Below are 21,385 nucleotides of genomic sequence, written 5' to 3' on the forward strand. Positions count from 1 at the left end.
GGGTGATATAATAATGTTGTTATTGTGGTGGTTTGAAAGGTGAAGAAGAATGTTAGCTTTTGGGTGGCCAACGTATTCTGCCTGCCTGAGTGGCGAGTTTGAAGCATTCCCTGGTTATTGATCTCGTGACCAGCAAACACCAGGCAATCTATTCGGGCGCGCTTAGTTCTAACCTGTTTTAAAATGTCTATAGTATCATTCTTAATTCAAATACTTTATCTTTTTGTAAAGCTGGAGATTTGCGACCGTGGCTTCATTTTGAGCATTGGTGACGGATGCTCAAGGACATCCGAAATGGGGATACGACACAATGCCTCTCACCCAACGTCTGGCAATAAAAATTAAATGCAATTGAAGCGAAGATAGTATCGAGTTTTACTTAAGGTCTAGCAAAGATCCAGAACCTCTCTTTCCATTACCATCCCACTCCCTTCCACCTCTCGAAGCAGCAGCTTCGTATATACTTGCAATCTCACTCTGCCACTTCTCAACATCCGGCCTGATGAAGCGACGATCATACGTGATCAGACCGTTGACCTCTCCCTCAACGTCACTGGTCTGAGTATACACAGCGCCGCTACAAGCGAAGCGTTCAGTCTGCTCACGGATGTCTCGAAACAAGACACCGGATCGATAGTTGTATGATTCGAGGTCTTTGTTGATCTCGTATGTTTCGGGGATACTGTCAATCGCTTGTTTGACGTTCCAAAGACTGAAGTAAAGATTAACAAGGTGTGTATATAGAAGAATTAAGAGGTACTTACTGTTCAATCGAGACGTTGTGGCCGATACCGCCATATTCACCAGCGATGCCGATACGCTCAGGATCATATGGCGTCTTGGGTCGCGAGTAGAAAGGTGTGCCACATTGAGGCGCGGCGTAGTTGTGGTTGTCCTGGGAAAGGTCAGTAGTGTTCTTTGCTCCTGGATGATTGACTCACATGAAAGTCGCCATAACCGTGGTCGTCCCATCCGCTAACAGAATTGATGAGTCGCGACTTGTCGAGCTTGCGAACAAGTTGTGTTAGGTCCCCCTCGGGCGAACCATCTCGCTGCCCCCATGCTTCGTTGTAGATGACCTATTGGTGTTAGTATACTAACCAAATATTGTCATTGATCGTGCGTCTTACCCATGTTGTAATTGAGGGATAGCTCTTGTGTTGGTTGACTAGAATCTCGAGCTGTCGCTGGAATTCGGCTTGCTCTGCATCGTTGGGTTTGCGGCCGCCTGCTGGTAGACTTGGCATGTCTTGAATGACTAAAAGACCGAGCTCATCGCAGGCCTGATAAAAGAGATGAGGCTCATATTTGATCTGGCATAGTCAGTGGAGATTTCGAGGTTCAATCATAAGGGAACTTACATGCTTCCTCACCATGTTGAAGCCAAACTTCTTCAACAACTTCAGGTCAGAGATCATGGCCTCTCGATTGGGCGGCGTGTGCAAACCATCCGGCCAAAATCCTTGATCGAGAGTACCGAATTGGAACACAAACTCTCCATTGAGTAACGGTCGTGTGACGTTTTCTACTTTGCCTTTGGATATCGTTCGGAAGCCTGTGTAGCTGTGCACTTCATCCCCGCTCTCGAGTGTTACGGTCAGGTTGTAGAGAGTGGGTGAGTCGGGCCACCACAGCTTGGGCGACGTTGCTGTGAAACTGAACTCCTCGTCTGTGGTACCATCGTGAGAGGCGAGGTTTGTACCGTCTTGTCCTTCTATGGTGACTTTCACGGGCTTGCTTGATTTTCCTGATGTGTGGACTGTAACCGCAACTGGCAGAGGGTCAGTACCACAGTTGTTGGACGAGGAAAGGAATCAATTGCTCACCTTTGCCATCTGCACCAGCTGCTACATCGAGTTCGGTGATGTAGTTCTCTTTGGTAACAGCCTCTAGCCAGACTTGCTGCCAGATACCAGAACAGGAGCGGTAGAAGATGTGACTTGGACGTAGAGTCTGTTTGCCAATGGGAATGACCTGACTGTCCGTCGGGTCGCTCACAAATACGAGCCTAGATGTGCATTAGAGGACTGCAAAAAAGAATAGACCGACAAATGCTTACAATTCATTCGACTCTCCAAACTTGACATTGTCGGTAACGTCAATGGTGAACCTGTCGTACCCACCGATATGGTTCGTCTTCTGTTTGCCATTCACAAAAACAGTCGAGTTGTAGTCCACAGCTTCAAAATGAAGCAAAACGGACTGGTCTTTCCAGTCATCTGGTATCTCAAATGATCGCTGGTACCAGAATTCTCTCTGATCGAGAATCTGCAGTCCCGATAAGCCGCTCTCGATACAAGCTGGAACGAGGACTTCGCGATCTAGAGGCCCTTCTGGAGGATTAGACAATTCGCCATCGCCTCTCCATGTCCAGATCCCGTTGAGACTCTTCCAAGCCTCGCGCTTGAGCAGTGGTCGCGGATGTTCAGGCCATGGGTTAGTGCCAACCTTGTAAGTCCAGTCTGTATCAAGAGGAGGTGTCTGGACCTCGTACCTTGTCTGCGCAGAGACGAGGGACAGTGAATAAAGCCCTGCAAAGGACACAGCAATCTTTGACCAAAGCATGGTTTGCAGATGAGAGCTACACAATGATCAAAGGAATACCCAATGAGCCCTTTTGTACTGCCGTGAGTGTTTCCTTCCCCGCATACCAAACAAGCATCTTATTACAGAGCTTAACCTTATGACGTCTACAAGGTCATCAGCACGAGACTCGTCGTGTTATTTACAGCACATTATGCCCCGCACCACTGTAGATCATTGCATTAAAGCGCCCCAACGCATGAGAAACCCCTGTAATTTGGGGCACATGGAGACAAAAATCCCCCGAAGGATGAGGCTTTGCAGAAGACCAGCAACAGTAGCTTTGCCGACGTTGTATCCGAAACCCCTTCCAGCATGTAATGGTCTGATCACAATATTTAACTCTCTTAATCACACATGCATTGCATTTCTGTTGGTCCAAAAGATGCTCATGTAAAGTGTCGTATTTAATCTCATAACAAATGCTTACTGCTAACTACCAGAGTTATCACTCGCCAAAACAAAAATGTCACATCGTAAAACCATGTCTTGCCCTGTATTCCCAAATCATGTCCCAATCGCAACCCTTTAGTCAAAGTTGCTCTCTTGGAATGTGCTTCGAAGAGGCATGTCGTTGTCAAAGCTGCCAGACTCCTTCTTCATGTGCCTGTCGAAACTCTGTGTCGACATCTGCACCTTCTCGAACCAAGTTCTGTCCAGAACAGGTGCCGCAGCAGGGCTCTGGCCACGAGAGATGGCAATCTCAGTTTGCGTCGCGTAGTTGTGAATCGCAAGACTGGAAGCAATCTGGAAAGCGCTTCGGATCTGCCGGCCGTTCCAGCAGCCAGTTGATCTAGCAAGCTCCTCGTAGTGCTTGGAAGCGAACTCGATGATCTCGTTCTCCTTGATCACCAGCGCCGGCTCGCCTGTCATGCGGCTTCGCTCGGCCTCAATCTGCTTGAGCTTGCCAATGTTGAGGCGGAAGATGTCGCGGGTCTGGGTCTTGTCCAGAGGAGGGTAGTAGAGAGACAGGTGGATACGAGACTTGAAGGCCTCGTCGATGGTGCCGACTCGGTTGGTAGTTAGGAAGAGAAGACCGTTGTAGTACTCAAGAACTCGGAGGAAGACCGAGACAAGAGCATTACGCTTCATGTCCTGCTTGGATCGCTGAGTCAGGAACACATCAGCCTCGTCGAGCAGAAGGACACAGTCCCAGAGATGCGCGAGACGGAAGACGTTCTTGAGAGCGCTCTCAACGGCGTGAGGGGTGAGACCGAGATCACCGCAAGTAATGACAAACAAAGGCTTGCGGTTCTCCATGGCGACAGCCTCTGCTGTAGCAGTCTTGCCAACACCAGGAACACCGTGAAGAAGGACCACGAGACCTCGGCCCTTTCCTTGGATCAGATCCTGGCTAGGCCCCTCGGTAGCAACATCTGCATACTTGCGCTCAAGAACCTTTCTCTGGAAATGAGACATGACCAGGCCGCGGACAACATCCTTGTAATCGCTCTGGATGCGGAGGTTCTCAAAGACACCAGGCTCACGTCGCACGGGCTTGAGAAGGTTGAGGTCGATGGGCAGGAAGCGACGCTCACGCAGGGCGTATGCGAACATGCGCTTGGGGAGAAGGATAAGGTCCTCGTCGCGGAGCTCAAGAGCCTTGGGGTTGGTCTCAAAGGTTCGGCTTCCCTTGACACGAGCTCGAAGGAAAGCGTCAACAGCGAGGTTGTCCCTGCGCTGCCGGGCCTCAACACCATCAGCGTTCTGGATGATCTCGTTCTGCGAGTAAGCCATGGTGTGGCGTGTGCCGTTGAACCAGTGCTGGATGGGCATCTCATCATCCTTGATCTCGCATCGCGAAGACTTGTTGATGGTGAGCCTGTGGAAGCGAGGTCGCCAGTCGGGCATCTTCTGGTACGCCTCTGTGAGATCAACAATAACATCACTCTCCACAAACTCAGGGTGGCGCATCTTCTCGTAACTCTCGTTATCTAGGATCTCATTCTCGGGGTCGGTGCCCTGAGAAGGAGGGTTCCTGGTCAGTGTCCATGCACTATACTGCTGGTGGCGGTCATCGATGTAGTTCACAAACTGTCGGCCTTGGTCCTTGAGAGTCTGGAGCAGTTGTTTGTGGTCGTGACGGTAGCGAATGGGGAAGATTTCGAGGGACTCGATAGATCGCTCTCCAACGAAGGACTCAATCTCAAAGGTGCGGCGCACGGCACCAAAGTTGTTTCCGTCGTGATCGATGTAGTAAGCAGAGATCTTGAACTTGGAGTTCTCATCGATCTGCTGCTCATCGGCGAAGAAGTCCCAGCCGGATGTGGGATAAGAGGTCTCGGGCTCTGGGCTGCGGGTCCTGTACACGCGCCACACCTCGTGGTATCGACCGCCGGTCTCGCCAGAGGCAGGCATGTAGATGAGGTCGCCGTTGCGGAAGAGGGCCCAGAGATCGTCAAACTTGACGCGGTCGACGGTTGAGTCATCGAAGCGGTTGTAGAGAGGAAGAACTTCCTTGTCGATGAAGTCAACGTAGCAGCGCATGTCGCGGAGAGCCTCGGGGCTGTCCATGAGATTGTCGTAGTCCTCATCCTCGTTGGAGTCAACAGATAGGAGAGACTCTGTCTCGTCCTTGTCGTCCGCATCGCCCTCAGCTCCGTCGGCCTTGATGTCCTTGACGTCAATCACCTCAGGCTCAACCTCGGGGACATCAAGCTCGACTGCCTCGGAGCTCTCGCTCGCAAGATCCTCAAAGTCGGCCCACTTATCCTCAAGGGTGTTGAGGATCTCCTTCATCTTGGGCTGGAAGTGAACGAGGGCCTTGAAGGGGCGCATAAAGGTTCGAGGAGCAGATCGCTTCTCTGTGTCGTTCATGAGAGCGGTCAAATGACCAAGAATAGGTTGTGACTGGATACGGATACGCTGGATGTCGGCATCAGAAGCAGGAACAGCATCGCCCTTCTTCTCGCGCTTGGCCCTCTCGTATGCATCGGTCTTCTTCTTCTGAGGACCCTCGAGGAGTCCAAGACTGGGGTAGTTGAGCCAGTTCATACGGAGACGGGCCATCTCCTCACGTCTTCGGAGACCATGCTCGCGCCGAATCTGAGCCTGGGTACCAGACCCTGACATTAGCACATCGACGGCATAGTCGGGTTGGTCGATGTCCTGGTATCTGTTCTTGAAGTTGTCAAAGTTGACCTTTCGGACTTCAGGAATCTTGGGTCGCCACTTGGAAGCAGTTCGGCGCTGGTCGGAAAGGATACGCTCTCGTCGCTCTGCCTCTCTCTTGAGAGCCATGTATTCTGCATCGCTCTCCTTTTGATTGCGTGCATTGTTGTTGTCACGGCGGGCACGTCTGGCCTTTGTTATTTGTGCAGTGCGAGCCATTGTTGGTGATGTGATGGGGGGGGGTGATGGTGGGAAGATGATGATTTGAACTGTGATTATTGTTTGGAGATGTGCTACTTATACCGAATTGACTATGTATAACTGCCTGATAATAATGAGGCCCTCTCTCAATTCCTTTGCTCTCTCATCGTGAATCCTGTCAAGCCTCTTTGCCGGGCTGAGTCACTCGCCTTACAATGCGACTTTAGTGCTCTACGGTGAGGAGATCCATTCCTGGGGCAGTGAGAGCCTGGAAAATAGGCAGCAGTGGCGTAGCCTGCCTAGCGAGCGGCCGCGCTAATGCTCAATGCCGAGCGCCAGCTCAATCTCACATCAGCGCTCAGCATAGACGAACCAATTGACCCTCGTCAAGCTCGAGATTGTTTCAGATACGCAAAGCTAAAGATGCATTGCAGATGCGTTCGACAAGGCAACAGTTGTGCGTTATCAATAGCTTTACTATTGCTTAGCTATTCTAGACTCGAGTCCTACACTGCTGGCTTGGGACTTTGGTTGACTTTCTATCTACGCATCGGCGATTACTGCTTCGGGTCATGCGCAATGACTCGTCATGAACATCAACAGTGAGCCTCTTGATTATATTGCATAGGATCCTGTCCTATATCTAGTTTGTAGTGGGGAAGTTGCCCAATCGACCTCCATCAACCACTATAACTGCGCCATTGCAATATCCACCTGCTCTCGAAGCGAGATACAGAAACGTCCCCGACATATCCTTCTCGTCTCCCATTCTTCGAATTGGCGCAATTGATGTCGGAATCGCACCAGGTTGTCCTGATTCGTCCGAGTACATCTTGACGATTGGCTCAGACATTTCACTAGGGAATACTAGACAGAACGTGTCAGAACAGCATACTCTCTAGGTCAGTAGGGATATCGTAACTTACAGCCTGGACAGATACAGTTGGCACTTTCACCATTAGCTTGATAAACTCATCATTGCGATAACACACTTACCGAATGTTCCATTGAGGTAGAGCGACTGCAAGCTGCTTTGCGGCAAGAACAGCACCCGCTTTGGATTGCCCATAAGCCCAACCACCAGGAGCCTTCTTGTTAAAGGCAGCAATAGAGCTGGTAACAATAATCTGCGATGTCTGTTCAACATTGGCCTTTTCGTTACCCTTCTTCAACAGTCCAAGGAAAGCCATGCTGGTGTACCAAACCGAAGCAGTGTTGATGGCAAACGTGTTGACGTAAGCATCGAAGTCAGTATCGAGGTTGGACTGTGCCCATTCCTCCAAGGTCGTTTCGGGAGTAATAGGCTTGACCTGGGGCCCTCCAATGCCAGAGTTGCAGACCAAGAGGTTGATATATCCAACATCCTTTTCAATTTGTGACACAGCATTCTTAAGGTCATCCTTGGAGGTAACGTCGCACTGAACTCCAATGACCCTGTCACCCAATGAGCCGGCTACCTGGTCCAGCTTTTCCTTTCTTCGACCAGCGATGTATACCTTGGAAGCACCATTTTGGAGCAGAGCCTTGACGAACATGAGGCCAATGCCTGAGAAGTTGTCAGTTATACCAGGAACTGATTTCTGAATGCTGCCATGATTGTGATTGACTAACCAGTAGCACCGCCTGTCACGACCGCAACAACGCCATCGACGTTGAAGAGGGAACCAGCATTGAGTTCTGAAGCCATGATTTCGAAGTAGTATTATCTGGTGATAGACTTTAGGGAGGTAATATGGGTTGAGGCAATTCACAATCTGTTTCTGTATCTGCTTATAAACTGCCCCGCTCGTGACTCAATCTAGCTGTCATCTCTCATCTCGCAATTGACAAATCCAGTCGGCTCGGCTCGGCAAATACTCCACTAATGCATCTTCCTTCCATCGAACGCGCCCTTTGGCTGCTCCGATATCAGGAGAAGACCATTACCATGGAGAGGATCAGGTTTGTTATAAATACGTTTACTATTATGTTAGCGTTTTTGATCGGCTGAGCCTATTATAACTCTTTATCCATTGAACCAGATGGGCTGAAATGGCTTGCATGAATCTGCCTTGGCTTGAGACAAGGCAGATAGAGAAGAATATTATATGGTTCAACAGCGTCCCCGGTCATCTTTATAGGAGTAATTGCAATACAAATCTCATATATTGGCCAGTAATTATCATTAATTTCTCATCTTACACGTCTATGTGTGATCCCTACCTGAAAAACTATCCCACAACTTGGTATCTGGCATCATCATGTCACAAGACGCAGCAACCCATCTTGCAAACATCGCAAAAGCAAACGGCATTGCAATACCTTCAACTCTCCGAAAAGAAACAGAGGTTGATTCGTTTGCGTTGTTCCAAAAGGTGTTGCAGAGACCTAGTGGCCCAGAGTTGCTTGCCAACACAGAACGACTTTCCGTCCTGGCACAAGACTTTCTCCGTCAGCAACAGGCTATCAAAAGACAGAAACGAAAGGAACAAATGATAAATATCGATGTTGTGGTGTGCCCTGTATTGCTTGTAGCGGGGTTGTGGTACTGGTATTTGTCCTTGTGCAACAAGTCGATTTAATGGCGCGAATCAGTCTTCCATCACATACCAGGTGTATACTTCTGTGTCTGGCATGATGATACGGCTTTGGGAATATCGTGGGCCTCGGCTGAAAGCCAAAGCCTAAGATAACGGAGTGCAGACTTGTGACGGGTCACGCCATCATGACCCCGCTTGAGATTAGATGGTGTCACTTTGTCTTGTTTAATTACCTCAATTCAGTTTCCAAAAACAAAACTCTTTAACAATTGTATGTCCCTAGACAGTAAAGAGCCATGAGTGAACAACAGTCAAACCAACGAGGACTTGCTGCCACGCAGGCACAAGGCGAGAAGATCTCGCCCAAAGTCCTGTTGATTGCCATGGTATGAGATTCCTTGATACGACATTGTGTTATTCTAACCAGCGATAGTTCTACGAAGAGTCAAGAAACTGGCTCGATCCCTCAAGTGCTCTCCAGTTCTCCCGCAAGATACGTGTTCCGGGTCTGGCGCGTGGGTATGAAGACATACACGTCACTGAAGACGGCGATGTTGCGCTCTTGGTTGTTGGCACAGCATGTAAGAATCTAGGAAGAACCAACCTAACCATCTACTAACTCTACAACAGTGATAAATGCATCCTTATCCATTAGCGCTCTCTTAACATCACCAGTGTTCGATCTAACTAAGTCGTACTTTATCTTGACTGGCATCGCAGGTGTCAACCCTAAGAGAACCACCATTGGCTCTGTTGCCTTTGCCAAGTTTGCTGTCCAAGTCGATCTTCAACTTGGATTTGATGCTAGAGAAGTTCCTTCAGAATGGGGATCAGGGTATGTCCCAATGGGGGCTGATAAACCAGATCAGTTCCCAGGAATCGTTCATGGATCTGAAGTATTCGAGCTCAACAGTGCTCTTCGAGATTATGCGCTTTCTGTTGCTAAGGGCGTAAATCTTCAAGATTCTCCAGTTGCAGCTGAGCATCGAGCTTTGTGGAAGAACTCGCCCGAAGGTATTTTTGACGCAGCGACACAGAAGCCAAGTGTGCTTGAAGGCGATGTTCTATCTTCCAATACGTTCTGGCACGGCCATCGTATCTCTGAAGCCATGGAAAAAGTGACCAAAGTCTATACTGCCGGACAAGCCGAGTATACCATGACAGCACAAGAGGACAACGCGCTGTTGGCGGGTCTCTTGAACGCGGCGCTTCAAGGGAAAGTCGACTTTTCACGAATCTTGCTCATTCGATCTGCTTCAAACTTTGACCGCGGTCATGAAGATAAGCCTCATAAACTTCCCTTTGTTATGGACAAGGGAGGTTTGGGGCCTTCAACTCGTAATCTGTATCTTACGGCTTTGAAGGTCATCGAGGGGATCTTGAAGGAGTGGTCTACCAGGTTCGAGGCTGGGATAGCTCCTCAGAACTACATTGGCGATATCTTTGCCTCACTTGGTGGTAAGCCTGGTTTTGGAGATAAATATGACATCGACCAGGTAAGGTCACATTAAAATCGACACTGAATGTCGCCTCAGTGCTTTGGTTAGAAACGAGTTGCGCCTTGTCGTTTGTACAAGAAATTAGATAGTTGAAAGAGAAAAAAACCCAATTAGATATATACTCTCCACCCATGCAGATCATTAACACATTTCTCATAACATGTCCAACATGAAATAACAAATAAGCCCCGATATCCCACATAGATACTGATATAAATACCTCAAAGCAGAATCTTGTAGGCCACAGCTCCCAAACCAACCGTAACAGTGGCCACCATGGCCAAACCTGGCAGTGCACTCCACATATATCTCTTACTAGTTTCGGCTACACGGTCATCCCATCCCGAAGCTTTGTTCACATGAGGAAATGGTTCATCTGGAATTGGCTTATCCAGGAACTTGCACAGAGGTTCCCAGCCGTCTTGAACAGTCCATTCCAGAAGTCTCTCCTTTGGGACTAGGCCTCGTATCATGTTGCAGTGTTCTGGATGACGATTAGCAAATTCTCCGGATATCTTTGGAGGACTTACCTTTGTAGACCCATTTTCCATTTCTCTCTATTCCCGAGTCAATATCGCCGTCCAATGCTCGGAATAACCCAGGCCACATAAAGCGCCTGTAGACATGCCACACCCAAAAGAGTTCCTTGCCGAGGCATGAAAGCGCAAAGATTAACCAGCTATCCCAAACACTGAGCAAGGTTTTGATAGCACTTTCATGCCATGCGTCCAGGTCCTTACGGTAATTGAGGACCACTTTGGCATCAGGATACGCAGCAATGAGTTCGGCAGCAAAGACGGATGCCGCTGCATCCGTCACTGCGACACAATGGCCAAGAATTTCATCAAAGTCCTCCTTGGTGATGTTCGTATTTCCATCAACAGATCCAAACCATCTGAGACAAGGTCAACAAGGGATCGGATAGATAATGCAGCCCGGGATGATGACCTACTTCTTCCGGCAGAGCCGTACCCACTTTGATGCTGCAGGGGGGTTCTCATATACAATGTCCCAGCCATGATACGTGTGATCGTACCCAAGTGTCAGAAGTGCAGTTTGGAGCGACTCAGTCCCAGACCTTGGTGGGCCCACGCATAGAACTTGCATGGGTTTGGTCCGTTGACGTGGAGGAGGCTCTGGCACAGCATAGACATAGTTTTCGAGAAAGCGCCAATACCAACTATTGAGGGACGGCATTTTGTCAAATTTTCGCCTGAACTGGTACGTCACTGTAAATCAAAAGAGCAGACTTCGATCAATATGTAAGACTGAAGGATCGCATGACGTATATGTTGGATTTTCGTATAAGCAGGTTTTGGGAGTAGACTTGAGGTGCCAAGCATATTTGGCAGCGTCATTTTCTGACAGCTGAGTAAGATTCTACCCTATATCAAAGAAATCAACAACTTTAAATGGTTGGAAAGGTATAAGTTTATAGAAATAGCTGTTTTCGTAAGTTGCCGAAAAACAAGATGGAAATTCCGGTCGTCCGTTGCTCTATTCCTCCAGTCATCTATAAATTGATGTTGTCGTGAACAATCAAAATCCGTCAATAACTTCTCTATTAACTGTTTCACAATGACAGATAGCGAATGGAATCCAGACTATCATTGGATTTCTCAACTCGTCTTGAAGACCTTCTTGACTAGATGGAGCTGTTTTCAGGTCTATGATATTAGAACACAGCAGTGTTTATAATCAAAAACAGGTTACTTTGTTCTGGTGATAAAAAGAACATCTCTGTTCCTCCATCTGTATCTAGTTTCCTCGGGAGTTAGAAAATCGATTACTTTGTTAAGAGAGAATATCATGTTATCTTCCAATTATCTTATCATTCAATAGCTCTCTAGTACAGCAGATGCAAGATCAATGTTTTCATCAGGAGACAATCCCCTCCAAGATTATTCGAGATCATCTCAGTATTATCACAACCAGTTGAAAGCGGCTGTGATCCCTCATTGGCCTTTCCGAATTCTGCTGTGGCGAAACTATCTATCGACATGTGAAAATGCATGTTTGTAACTCCTGAGTGTTGTACTTGGAATGATAGTTGTCCTGGTCAATGGTATTACTAATTCTATCTGACAATACCAATCAACGTTACTCACAGCATATCGGATAAGAACAATGTGGCATTCGGAAATGCTCAGAGAAGCTTTGTAAGCTCCCTCGAAATAAACAGGATATACTCGCAGCATTCACATGGACTAAAACAATAAAGGCAAGTGCTTTGAATCATCTCACCCATCATCAAGCATTTATCCGTAGAGGCGCCATCATTGCAACACTATCTTTACCGCTCGGCTCACCTGCTACAATGATGACTATACGAGATTCTTGGTGTTTCGTTTAGGAAGGTGGTCTCACAAGAAGCAGTCCTCAGCTACGGAAACCCCAGGAAATGTGTAGTATTGCATAGCCTCTATGCAGGTCCCAATGCTCACAAAGTGTCTTGGATGTCACACCAAATTTTGGTAGCAGTTCTTTATATTAACTTCAACGCTATATGTAAACACTGAATGCGGTCTTGACTGACAGGGAGATGGATTTCGTCATCAGTGGTTGAGAGATTTCAGACCCTGAACATGCATTCGAAGGCGGGGTCAGCTATCTTTGGAAAAGACGCAAGGGGGCTGTTCAAGAGGCCTCTTCCAGTACAGATGGCGAGAGATGAAATGAGATTCATGACTCAGTGTGCCCCTTTCGATCCATCTTGGTCTCGTAATAGACTACTCAAGTGATCTACACAACTATCGATATCCATATTCAAGCTATCATTAGATTAATACTTGGCGGTCATAGCGTTGAGGCCTTTAAAGTTTAGAGTCTATCTTTCAACCTCACTAAGAACTACCGGGTCGACGATCACTGGTTAGGTACCCGCACGTATATCTTATTTGAGAAGCTGGCTACAAACGGTGAGACTGCAACACCCATGCTTATCTAGCGCTCCAATATAAACAACTCGATATACTATACCAGCCGTCCGGAGGTTACGGAATTTTAAAGTCTATCCAAGCTGGTCGACATCGCAAACAATCGACAAAACCTACATGCCGAGATAGCGATCAAGAATCTTTCTCTGATTCGCGGAACGTCAGCCTTACCCCTGTCAGACTGCGAAGCGCTAGACCAGGTATCTCGCATGCATAAATCAAGCATACTGCTAGTTCAGACATAAGAACCTTAGCATATTCCCGTAATGGAAATGTGCCCCGAATCACGCGAGCACGTTAGGCTCAAGCCAGCAAGGAAGCCAGGGGTCACAAGAGGGTTTGCTACTGTCGATCAACCAGCAACACTATCTCCGTCCTCATCCCATCATTAGGTGCAATGCTGTCATCATTGGTCCCTGACCAGATCGGCAGCACGTTTTCCACACAAGGAGGATGCTCCCGCTCCAGGGGAGGCAGCACGCCTTTCCCGTTAAGTTCAACTGCTCCGAGAGAGATAGCGATGATAGCGGGGGACCCCGAGACTCCGATACTCGGATTACTCTCGAAACTCGCTAGGAGAAAAGGCAACGGGAAGGATTGGACAGACAAGACGTGATAAGATGTGACGAGAGCAATTCACCCCGCGTCTGAATCTCCCATCTACCCTAATCTAAGCATCCAGATCAAGCCCTGTTTTCAGCCGTTTCGATCCCTGGAAACTGGACACATCTAGCGGGAGATCACCTACCTTTATTTCCAGCTGTCCAAATAGAGGTTTATCAGAGAACAATCCATCATTGACGCCACATCGATGAGCCTCATCGCCCCAATAGAAGCGCCGGTAGATGACCGTGGGGTAAGAGGGTCCTACCAGGGACTTGGCCAAGATACTTGGAGGCTAACTACAGACAAGTCGGTCTTGGCATAGGCACTTTTGCTCAATACTATTCATCCCATTATCACTTGCCTTACTCGGACAGCTCGGCCGCCGTGACGGTTTAGGAAGCTGAATGCTTTCGAGCTTCCACATCTCCAACTTCAACGCTATCACGCAAGAAAGGCAGTTGATGATAGCAATGATTGGGTCTATATTCATTGTCCAAAGAGTATAGTATTCTTGTTGCGACTCGATGTATAAATACAATCCAACATCACCACAATATTCGTCTTTTCCATCCTCATCCACCACAGCCTCTTCTCTCACAGCACTCTCGCTCAGCCACTTTCGCTCAGAACCAGTTCAATCATCAAAATGACCAGCTTCCGCCGTCTTGCTCTCGCTCTTGGAGCTCTGCTCCCTGCAGTCCTCGCCGCTCCTACTGAGAAGCGACAGGAACTCACTGCCGCGCCTGACAAGTACATCATCACTCTCAAGCCCGAGGCTACGGAGAACAAGATCGAGGCTCACTTGAACTGGGTCAGCGATGTCCACCGCCGCAGCCTGAACAAGCGTGACACTTCTGGTGTTGAGAAGAAGTTCAACATCAGCAGCTGGAACGCCTACTCTGGCGAGTTCGACAAGGCTACCATTGATGAGATCAAGAAGAGCCCCGAGGTTGCTTTCGTCGAGCCTGACTACACTGTCTACCTCGACTTCGAGACCGAACTCACTGACCGTGCTCTGACCACCCAGAGCGGCGCTCCTTGGGGTCTCGCCTCCATCTCCCGCCGAACCTCCGGTGGCAGCACCTACACCTACGACACCACTGCCGGCTCCGGTTCTTACGGATACGTCGTTGACAGCGGCATCAACGTCAACCACCGAGACTTCGGTGGCCGTGCTTCTCTCGGTTACAACGCTGCCGGTGGTGCCCACGTCGACACCCTGGGCCACGGTACCCACGTTGCTGGAACCATTGCTTCTTCCACCTACGGTGTTGCCAAGGCTGTAAGTAAACCCCACATTATATGGTAGCATCTGAACTTTATACTTACTATCTTTAGGCCAACGTCATCTCTGTCAAGGTCTTCACTGGCAACAGTGCCTCTACCTCCACTATCCTCGCTGGTTTCAACTGGGCTGTCAACGACATCACTTCCAAGGGCCGTGCTGGTCGCTCTGTCATCAACATGTCTCTCGGCGGTCCCTCTGCTCAGACCTGGACCACTGCTATCAACGCTGCCTACAACTCTGGTGTCCTCTCCGTTGTTGCTGCCGGTAACGGTGACGATCTCGGCCGCCCTCTTCCCGTCTCTGGCCAGTCTCCTGCCAACGTCCCCAACGCTCTGACCGTTGCTGCCATTGACTCCAGCTGGCGCACTGCCTCTTTCACCAACTACGGTGCCGGTGTTGATGTCTTCGCCCCTGGTGTCGGCATCCTCTCCACCTGGTACACCTCCAACACTGCTACCAACTCCATCAGCGGTACCTCCATGGCCTGCCCTCACGTTGCTGGTCTTGCTCTCTACCTCCAGGTTCTCGAGGGTCTTTCCACCCCTGCTGCCGTCACCAACCGCATCAAGGCTCTTGCTACCACTGGCCGTGTCACTGGCACCCTCAACGGCAGCCCCAACCTGATCGCCTTCAACGGTGCCTCTACTTAAGCGACTTTCAAGAGGAGGAATTGGATGTGGATGTGTGTGGAATTGGATATGTAAATAGTTCAGTATATATATTTACTGTTGACTTTGAGCCTCTCGTTCCAATGTGCATGCCTGTTGATCAATCTCATATACAGTGATATCCTATGCAGTGACAACTTGATCTAATGACAAATATATGGTTTAAATATCACATAATCTTTGAATTGTGATTGGAGCAGAAACCCCTATGAGTCTACGGTTCTAGCTATGTGCATAATTAAACCTCTCACTGGGTAGTCTACGTCCAACAACTTCCTTCAGAGATGAAGTCAGTTGAGGGTGTTGAATAGGGAAGATAACTCATAGTAAGGTCACGAGGCTTGAAATGGTACATGCACATTCTTCGTCCGTCTCAACTACCGTATCAACTGAGTAGATTCGGTAGCGTGGTGGATCTCAAACTACTTCTACCATTTGGCTAATGTCATAATGGTAGATCGGCATAGCAGCTCTAACCAATCTCGAATCTTCAAACTGATAGAAATAGCATCCATCGCGCTACCAAACTTGCTCAGCTGATACGGTAACTCGTTTGTGGAGATCCCCGACTCGGACATGGATTCGTGACAAATGATACTCACCTGCTCGGGATGATAACCCAAGGTGCTCGGGATGATAACCCGGGGTGACATTAGCCCCTCCATCACTAGGTAGAGAGACAGTCGGCATACAGAAACTACGATCATTTGCAACTTTGGCTATTGCTAATTTAGAATAGTTCTGTTGTTCAGTGGACGAAAGTGAGCACTAATGCATTTACTGTACAGTTTTCGTGACAATTGATTGGCCAAATGGATAGGTTTACTGTACAGTAACAGCTGTAGCTTGCGACGAATGTAAGTGGCCAAAGAAGGTTACACTACTTACTCATCAGCATGAGAAGCTGAATATATAATGTTGGATTCTCGCTTTGAAAACGCTGTTTATCATTCACATCGTATCCCTTCATCATAAGGATCTGCCTCTTTACAAGTAACTCTTACTACAATGTCTGTTCCAAGATCTGAACTCCGATCCCGTCTCCCGCCGTCAATTCAATTCAGCGACGGTTCAGCCACTTCCAAAACCTCACCTCCAGAGGCTCGAAATTCCAGTGACACACCCACTAGTCGAGCTGCAGCTCGTTTTGCTGTCGCTGGCAATGCCATTGTCACTGGTGGAGCTGGAGATATCGGCTCTGTGGCTTGCCGAGCTTTACTTGAACATGGTCTTCAAGGTCTTGTTATCTTCGACATGCATCCCGACGCAGGTCAAGAGGTCATCGCCAGTCTTCAAGCCAACTTTCCCGAAGCAAAGATTACATTTATCAAAGTCGATGTGACTGATGCCCTTGCTGTAACAACAGCTGTAACCGAGGCTGAGAAAGCCATTGGGCCCATCAACCTTTGCTTCTGTTTTGCAGGCATTGCGTTTGCATCACGCGCCTTTGACATTACCCCTCAGCAGTTCAGAACCATGCTTGACGTCAACACCACTGGTTCTTTTCTAGTTGCGCAAGCTGCAGCCAAGTCTATGGCAAGTCGAGGTACCGGCGGCTCAATTATCTTGATGGCGAGCATATCAGGTCACATAGTCAACTTTCCTCAGCCGCAGGCACACTACAATGCCGCAAAAGCTGCTGTACTTTCCCTAAAGAGCTCACTGGCTGCCGAATGGGCAGTGCATGGTATTCGGGTCAATAGTATCAGTCCTGGTTACATGGACACTATTTTGAATGAAGGTGATGGCTTGGCTGAGCACAGAGCTGCATGGAAAGACAGGACTCCTTTCGGCCGCATGGGAGATCCGGAGGAGCTGACTGGCGCCATCATACTGTTGGCTAGTAAGGCTGGGAGTTATATAACTGGTGCAGACTTGGTCGTCGATGGAGGTATTAGTGTTCTGTAGTTGAAGTGCCGTTCTGGCATGCAATCATGGGCGATTTTACTCACGCTATCTATGTCTTACTCATCAGTATCAAATTGAATCCATAAATAGTTTCTGATCGAACAGGCAAGTGATCACAAACACTACGAAAGATCGGCATAATCAGTCAAGAACCGAGGTTGGCCACCTCGCCTGTTGCGCTTGTAATTTACTATTTTGAGACATTGCTGTCCGTGTGGTTCTCGAAAAGGAGGTCTGTGAGCCTCGCCGATCCGTCTTGATCATCATGCAACTGTACAGTCGCCTGGATGTGATAGTTACCTCCTGGTTGAGGGGACAGGGATCACTGTACAGTCACATTTTCGACTCGCAACATGATTCGCAGCCATCGGGAGGATTTTTTCACCTGTACAGTCCCTGCATTAGTGTTGTGCTACAGCTAGATATCAGACTGCATGTCTATTAGACTCGGTATCTCCATTTGAGTGATAAAAATCCACAAGATAAGATCTGCTCTTCCCCGCATGCCTTTGATAGCCTCTTGTTCTCGTCTACAACCAACATGGCTTCCACACAAGGTTAACTGTAGCCATGGACCAAATCACTTTGAACAATAAGCTCTAATGAAAACGCACGCTCTCTCTCTGTCTCTTTCAACTATTATAATAGGATGCATGCCAATACGAATACAGCAGTGGACATCGTATCGACTGTATGGGCTCAGTAGAAGCAAAGCGGTCGCTGCCTTTTGAGCCTCTTGATTAGACAGAGTGCACTCATCTACGCCAAGAACCTTCAACATATTCGGAAGTGTTATACTTCAAGTCTCAGCTAATCACACATATGACACCAAGAAGGTCATGTCTCAGGTTCGTTCTTTTGCCCATAAATTTTTGAAAACTCAGTATCTTCAAGCGTCTTGTCTGTGTCAAGATTCCGCATGACAGATCTGTGGTAAATGCAAGCCCGATCGTTTCTTAACAAATTATTCGTCCGTTGGGTACTTCTCCCGTTGTCGCCGAGGCAATTGCCACTGGCTAAGCCGCGACGTCCTCCATCATTCCTTACTATAACTGCAAGTGTTTATCACAGTTGATATTAATCTCCAAACAGATTCTCTGACTATTTTCAAGTTCCTTAGTCTCGCACCGACAACAAACAGTAGCCCGATGTCGAGGACATTTCTCAATACGGCAAGTAATCCACCAAGAGGCGATGTCTACCGGCTAATGACTTGGCTAGTGATGGTTTGGTTCCAGAGTGAACCACTGTTGCTGATCCTATCACGAAGAGGGGATTCTTCAAAGCCTTTGAAACTTTAAAGAAAATCGAGCTCCAGGGTCGAGATGCAATCCAAGGATCCCTGGAGCGATTCTGATGCAGGATGGTTTATATATGGCCAAGCATTTCCCCGTTCTCACCATGGAACTGTTGCAATGGAGCGCCCATTCCCATCCCATTGAACCAAGAAGCTGGATCCGCATGGATAGATCCGTCAGCGTAGGATCCGTTGGGCAACAATTGGTAAGGAAGATTGGGATTACTGATCGCAAGTGGATTGAAACTTGATGAGAGTGACGCTTCGGTTGTCGTATCAAGACTTGGGTCAAGATTTATTCCCGGCTGTTGATATACTGGGTTGTTGAGTTGGGGGAATTCGATCCCAGGCTGGAATTCCGTGGGCGAAGCAATGGAAGGAGTTTGCTGCACCGAAGTTTGACCAAGGTCGCTGACAGGAATGTCATGCACCGTGCTTCTCCTTGCAGTCTGGACTTGAGCTTGGGAAGCTTTCTCGACCCATTTGTCGCCAAACCCCGCAGCAAATGTCCCAAAGACTTGACTCTTCGTCTCTGCCAGTTGCTTCATGGCTTCTGTTACAGGCTTGGGCTGAACCACAGGCGCTGCTAATCCTTGTGTTTGAGCACGCAAGCAATTGACCTCTGAGGCCAAGCGACGATTCTCTGCAATTAACTCTTGCATATCCCCATCTGCTGCCAGACAAAGTTCGCGTTGCTGTCTCACGTGCTCGATAGTCTTGTTGACGATGAGCACCTTTGTGAGACGACGCGCGGCGGCAATGTTGGGAAGCATGCGCGCCAATTCCTACGAGCAGACCATGTCAGTTTACGTTTGGGATGTTTGATACAGCTTAAGATTTACCAGAAAGTTCTCATTCATTTCACCACGACGCTGCTTCTCAATTGCCAGGTTCCGAGCCGTGACATCAGGTGCTAAAGGCCGAGACCGGCCTTTCCGCTTCGGCTTTTGTGATTTTGTGACTCCAGCATTCGCCATTATTATTTCTCTTTGAGCTTTCGCTTTGGTTAGATATTAAGAGACAGAATGCTAATGAATTGGTGAAGTCGATATTGTACAATGAATGATAACGTGAGGATCTCGTCTGACGTGTTGATTACTGGGGAGGCAGCTTTGTCATCTTGATATGCGGTTCTTTATTGGCGCAGAGAGTTTCAAGGCGCGTGTGTAATGCATAGATAACGTGTTGTAAATAACGCAGCATGTGACCGTGGAAGAGATGTAGGCTATGATACAGTTCGGAGTGTGTCGAATTCCTCCGAATAATCTATATCGTTCTTCGGACAATTTTATAGCAGCAGGCATTGCTGTTTAAATCCCACTTAACAAACCATGGTGGTATTTGTCCAAGGTCGACTGAGGATTTTATTGAGTTTGGGGACCAGGTAGTCTAGGGAATATCTGGTGAACATTCCACATATACTCGCCTATATACATTCGACAGACTTCCCGACGCTCGACTAAATATATACGAATTGTTCCCATGCATTGGAAGCCCAATATAAAATATGTCGCTCACTTCCATCATTATCAACCAATTTTTATCCTTCTCATCAGGCCAGTGTTATTCTTGAGTTTAGGCAAACCAGTGGCAAATTGAGATGCTCTTGGTAATTCCAACGATCCTAGATGATATCGTTGACATATCTTGGCTGACCGGAAGTTTTTGTTTCCGCTATGATGAGGAATGTCGCTGTCTACGAAAAGGGAGACACATACTCATTCCGGAGCCGCGTCGGACGAAAGCAAAGAATTGGGGCCGAGGGCTCCGAAGTGAGATGTTTGGAACCTTGAACAATTGATTCAGTTAGATGGGTGATACAAAAGAGCCCGACATGATGCCACAACCGAATATCGTGGTTTTGACAGCGAATTGCTCAGGCAACGTCACTCAACCGTCCAATGTTACCTAAAGTGACAAGTTTATTCGACATGAAAATGCAACCCATTCAAGCATTGCTACACGAAGTATGCCGATACGAGATTATCAATTATCACTAATTACAGCAAGACTTCACCTTCAGTCTCACTTGGATAATTAACGATGCAATCATGACGCACTCAGGTTAAGCATACTTGACAGTGGTGGAACATATTCCACATTCCGACGAGTTTCGTGGCTCTGAAACAAGGTGAATCATGGATAAGATATGTTGATACTCTAACAGATAGAGACTCTTCAAAACCTCAGATTAGGTTTATCTGTTAACAGACTAACTGAACTCAGCCATACTCATCCCCCACCACAACATCAACGTGAATTATGCATAACAAAAGTACATACCACGCATGTGCTCACTCAGCCAGCCACCAGCAACCAACATGTAAAACTCAGGTCTCAGCAAGCCACAGCATGTTTCTCTCAACACAATGTATCATTATCAATCATCTCGTAATCGACTGACATGTAATGTGTTTCGCCTCGCCTTGCACAATTTAAGCTTAACTTACCCTAGACCTGTCGGCTCCCTCAAAAGCCTCATCAAATAGTCCGTCAGCCTTGACACGGAAATACGAGTTGCTCATTTCCTTTTGGCAAGCATGACACTTTTGGCGGTAAACTAAAAGATCTACGCGATCAGAAGATCAACTAAGCGCAGGAGATAATTTTATCTCCAGCTATTAATACGGAAACTCTCTTTACGAGATCAGACTGAGAGCGAAGCATCCTCGTGTTCATCAATCGATTCGCGCTTATTTGGTGGTTGGTACCTTATCATAGGAACAGGAAGGTAAGGACAGTGGTAATCAATCTGACAATGACTGAGTC

At 47.9% G+C, this 21,385-nt stretch overlaps 8 protein-coding genes across 8 annotated transcripts; 3 read left to right on the forward strand and 5 right to left on the reverse strand.

Annotated features, from left to right (window-relative positions):
- Positions 1-375: 375 nt before the first annotated feature.
- Positions 376-2,565, reverse strand: FGSG_12461 (uncharacterized protein; the record flags this gene model as incomplete). Its single annotated transcript, XM_011324117.1, has 7 exons — positions 376-712; positions 765-895; positions 942-1,079; positions 1,131-1,313; positions 1,362-1,759; positions 1,827-2,008; positions 2,060-2,565. 7 exons carry the CDS (start codon positions 2,563-2,565, stop codon positions 376-378), a joined length of 1,875 nt encoding a protein of 624 aa, XP_011322419.1.
- A 546-nt stretch (positions 2,566-3,111) lies between these two features.
- Positions 3,112-5,952, reverse strand: FGSG_03319 (uncharacterized protein; the record flags this gene model as incomplete). The annotated part of the gene is made up of 1 exon (XM_011324118.1): positions 3,112-5,952. The coding sequence occupies exon 1, from the start codon at positions 5,911-5,913 to the stop codon at positions 3,112-3,114; it is 2,802 nt and encodes a 933-aa protein (XP_011322420.1). The 5' UTR covers positions 5,914-5,952.
- A 586-nt stretch (positions 5,953-6,538) lies between these two features.
- On the reverse strand, positions 6,539-7,582 carry FGSG_03318 (uncharacterized protein; the record flags this gene model as incomplete). Its single annotated transcript, XM_011324119.1, has 4 exons — positions 6,539-6,762; positions 6,822-6,844; positions 6,892-7,441; positions 7,507-7,582. The coding sequence occupies 4 exons, from the start codon at positions 7,580-7,582 to the stop codon at positions 6,539-6,541; spliced, it is 873 nt and encodes a 290-aa protein (XP_011322421.1).
- Positions 7,583-8,135: 553 nt separating this feature from the next.
- On the forward strand, positions 8,136-9,961 carry FGSG_03317 (uncharacterized protein; the record flags this gene model as incomplete). Its single annotated transcript, XM_011324120.1, has 5 exons — positions 8,136-8,387; positions 8,726-8,800; positions 8,848-8,995; positions 9,045-9,910; positions 9,950-9,961. 5 exons carry the CDS (start codon positions 8,136-8,138, stop codon positions 9,959-9,961), a joined length of 1,353 nt encoding a protein of 450 aa, XP_011322422.1.
- Positions 9,962-10,134: 173 nt separating this feature from the next.
- Positions 10,135-11,110, reverse strand: FGSG_03316 (uncharacterized protein; the record flags this gene model as incomplete). Its single annotated transcript, XM_011324121.1, has 3 exons — positions 10,135-10,397; positions 10,444-10,808; positions 10,866-11,110. 3 exons carry the CDS (start codon positions 11,108-11,110, stop codon positions 10,135-10,137), a joined length of 873 nt encoding a protein of 290 aa, XP_011322423.1.
- Positions 11,111-14,023: 2,913 nt separating this feature from the next.
- On the forward strand, positions 14,024-15,393 carry FGSG_03315 (alkaline proteinase precursor; the record flags this gene model as incomplete). The annotated part of the gene is made up of 2 exons (XM_011324122.1): positions 14,024-14,737; positions 14,794-15,393. The coding sequence occupies exons 1-2, from the start codon at positions 14,102-14,104 to the stop codon at positions 15,391-15,393; spliced, it is 1,236 nt and encodes a 411-aa protein (XP_011322424.1). The 5' UTR covers positions 14,024-14,101.
- A 468-nt stretch (positions 15,394-15,861) lies between these two features.
- On the forward strand, positions 15,862-17,319 carry FGSG_03314 (uncharacterized protein; the record flags this gene model as incomplete). Its single annotated transcript, XM_011324123.1, has 4 exons — positions 15,862-15,864; positions 16,151-16,172; positions 16,232-16,268; positions 16,434-17,319. 4 exons carry the CDS (start codon positions 15,862-15,864, stop codon positions 17,317-17,319), a joined length of 948 nt encoding a protein of 315 aa, XP_011322425.1.
- Positions 17,320-18,362: 1,043 nt separating this feature from the next.
- Positions 18,363-19,593, reverse strand: FGSG_03313 (uncharacterized protein; the record flags this gene model as incomplete). The annotated part of the gene is made up of 3 exons (XM_011324124.1): positions 18,363-18,365; positions 18,934-19,401; positions 19,459-19,593. The coding sequence occupies 3 exons, from the start codon at positions 19,591-19,593 to the stop codon at positions 18,363-18,365; spliced, it is 606 nt and encodes a 201-aa protein (XP_011322426.1).
- Between the last annotated feature and the right edge of the window lie 1,792 nt (positions 19,594-21,385).

The sequence above is a fragment of the Fusarium graminearum genome, chromosome 2 (genome assembly GCF_000240135.3).
Source record: "Fusarium graminearum PH-1 chromosome 2, whole genome shotgun sequence".
NCBI lineage: Eukaryota > Fungi > Ascomycota > Sordariomycetes > Hypocreales > Nectriaceae > Fusarium > Fusarium graminearum.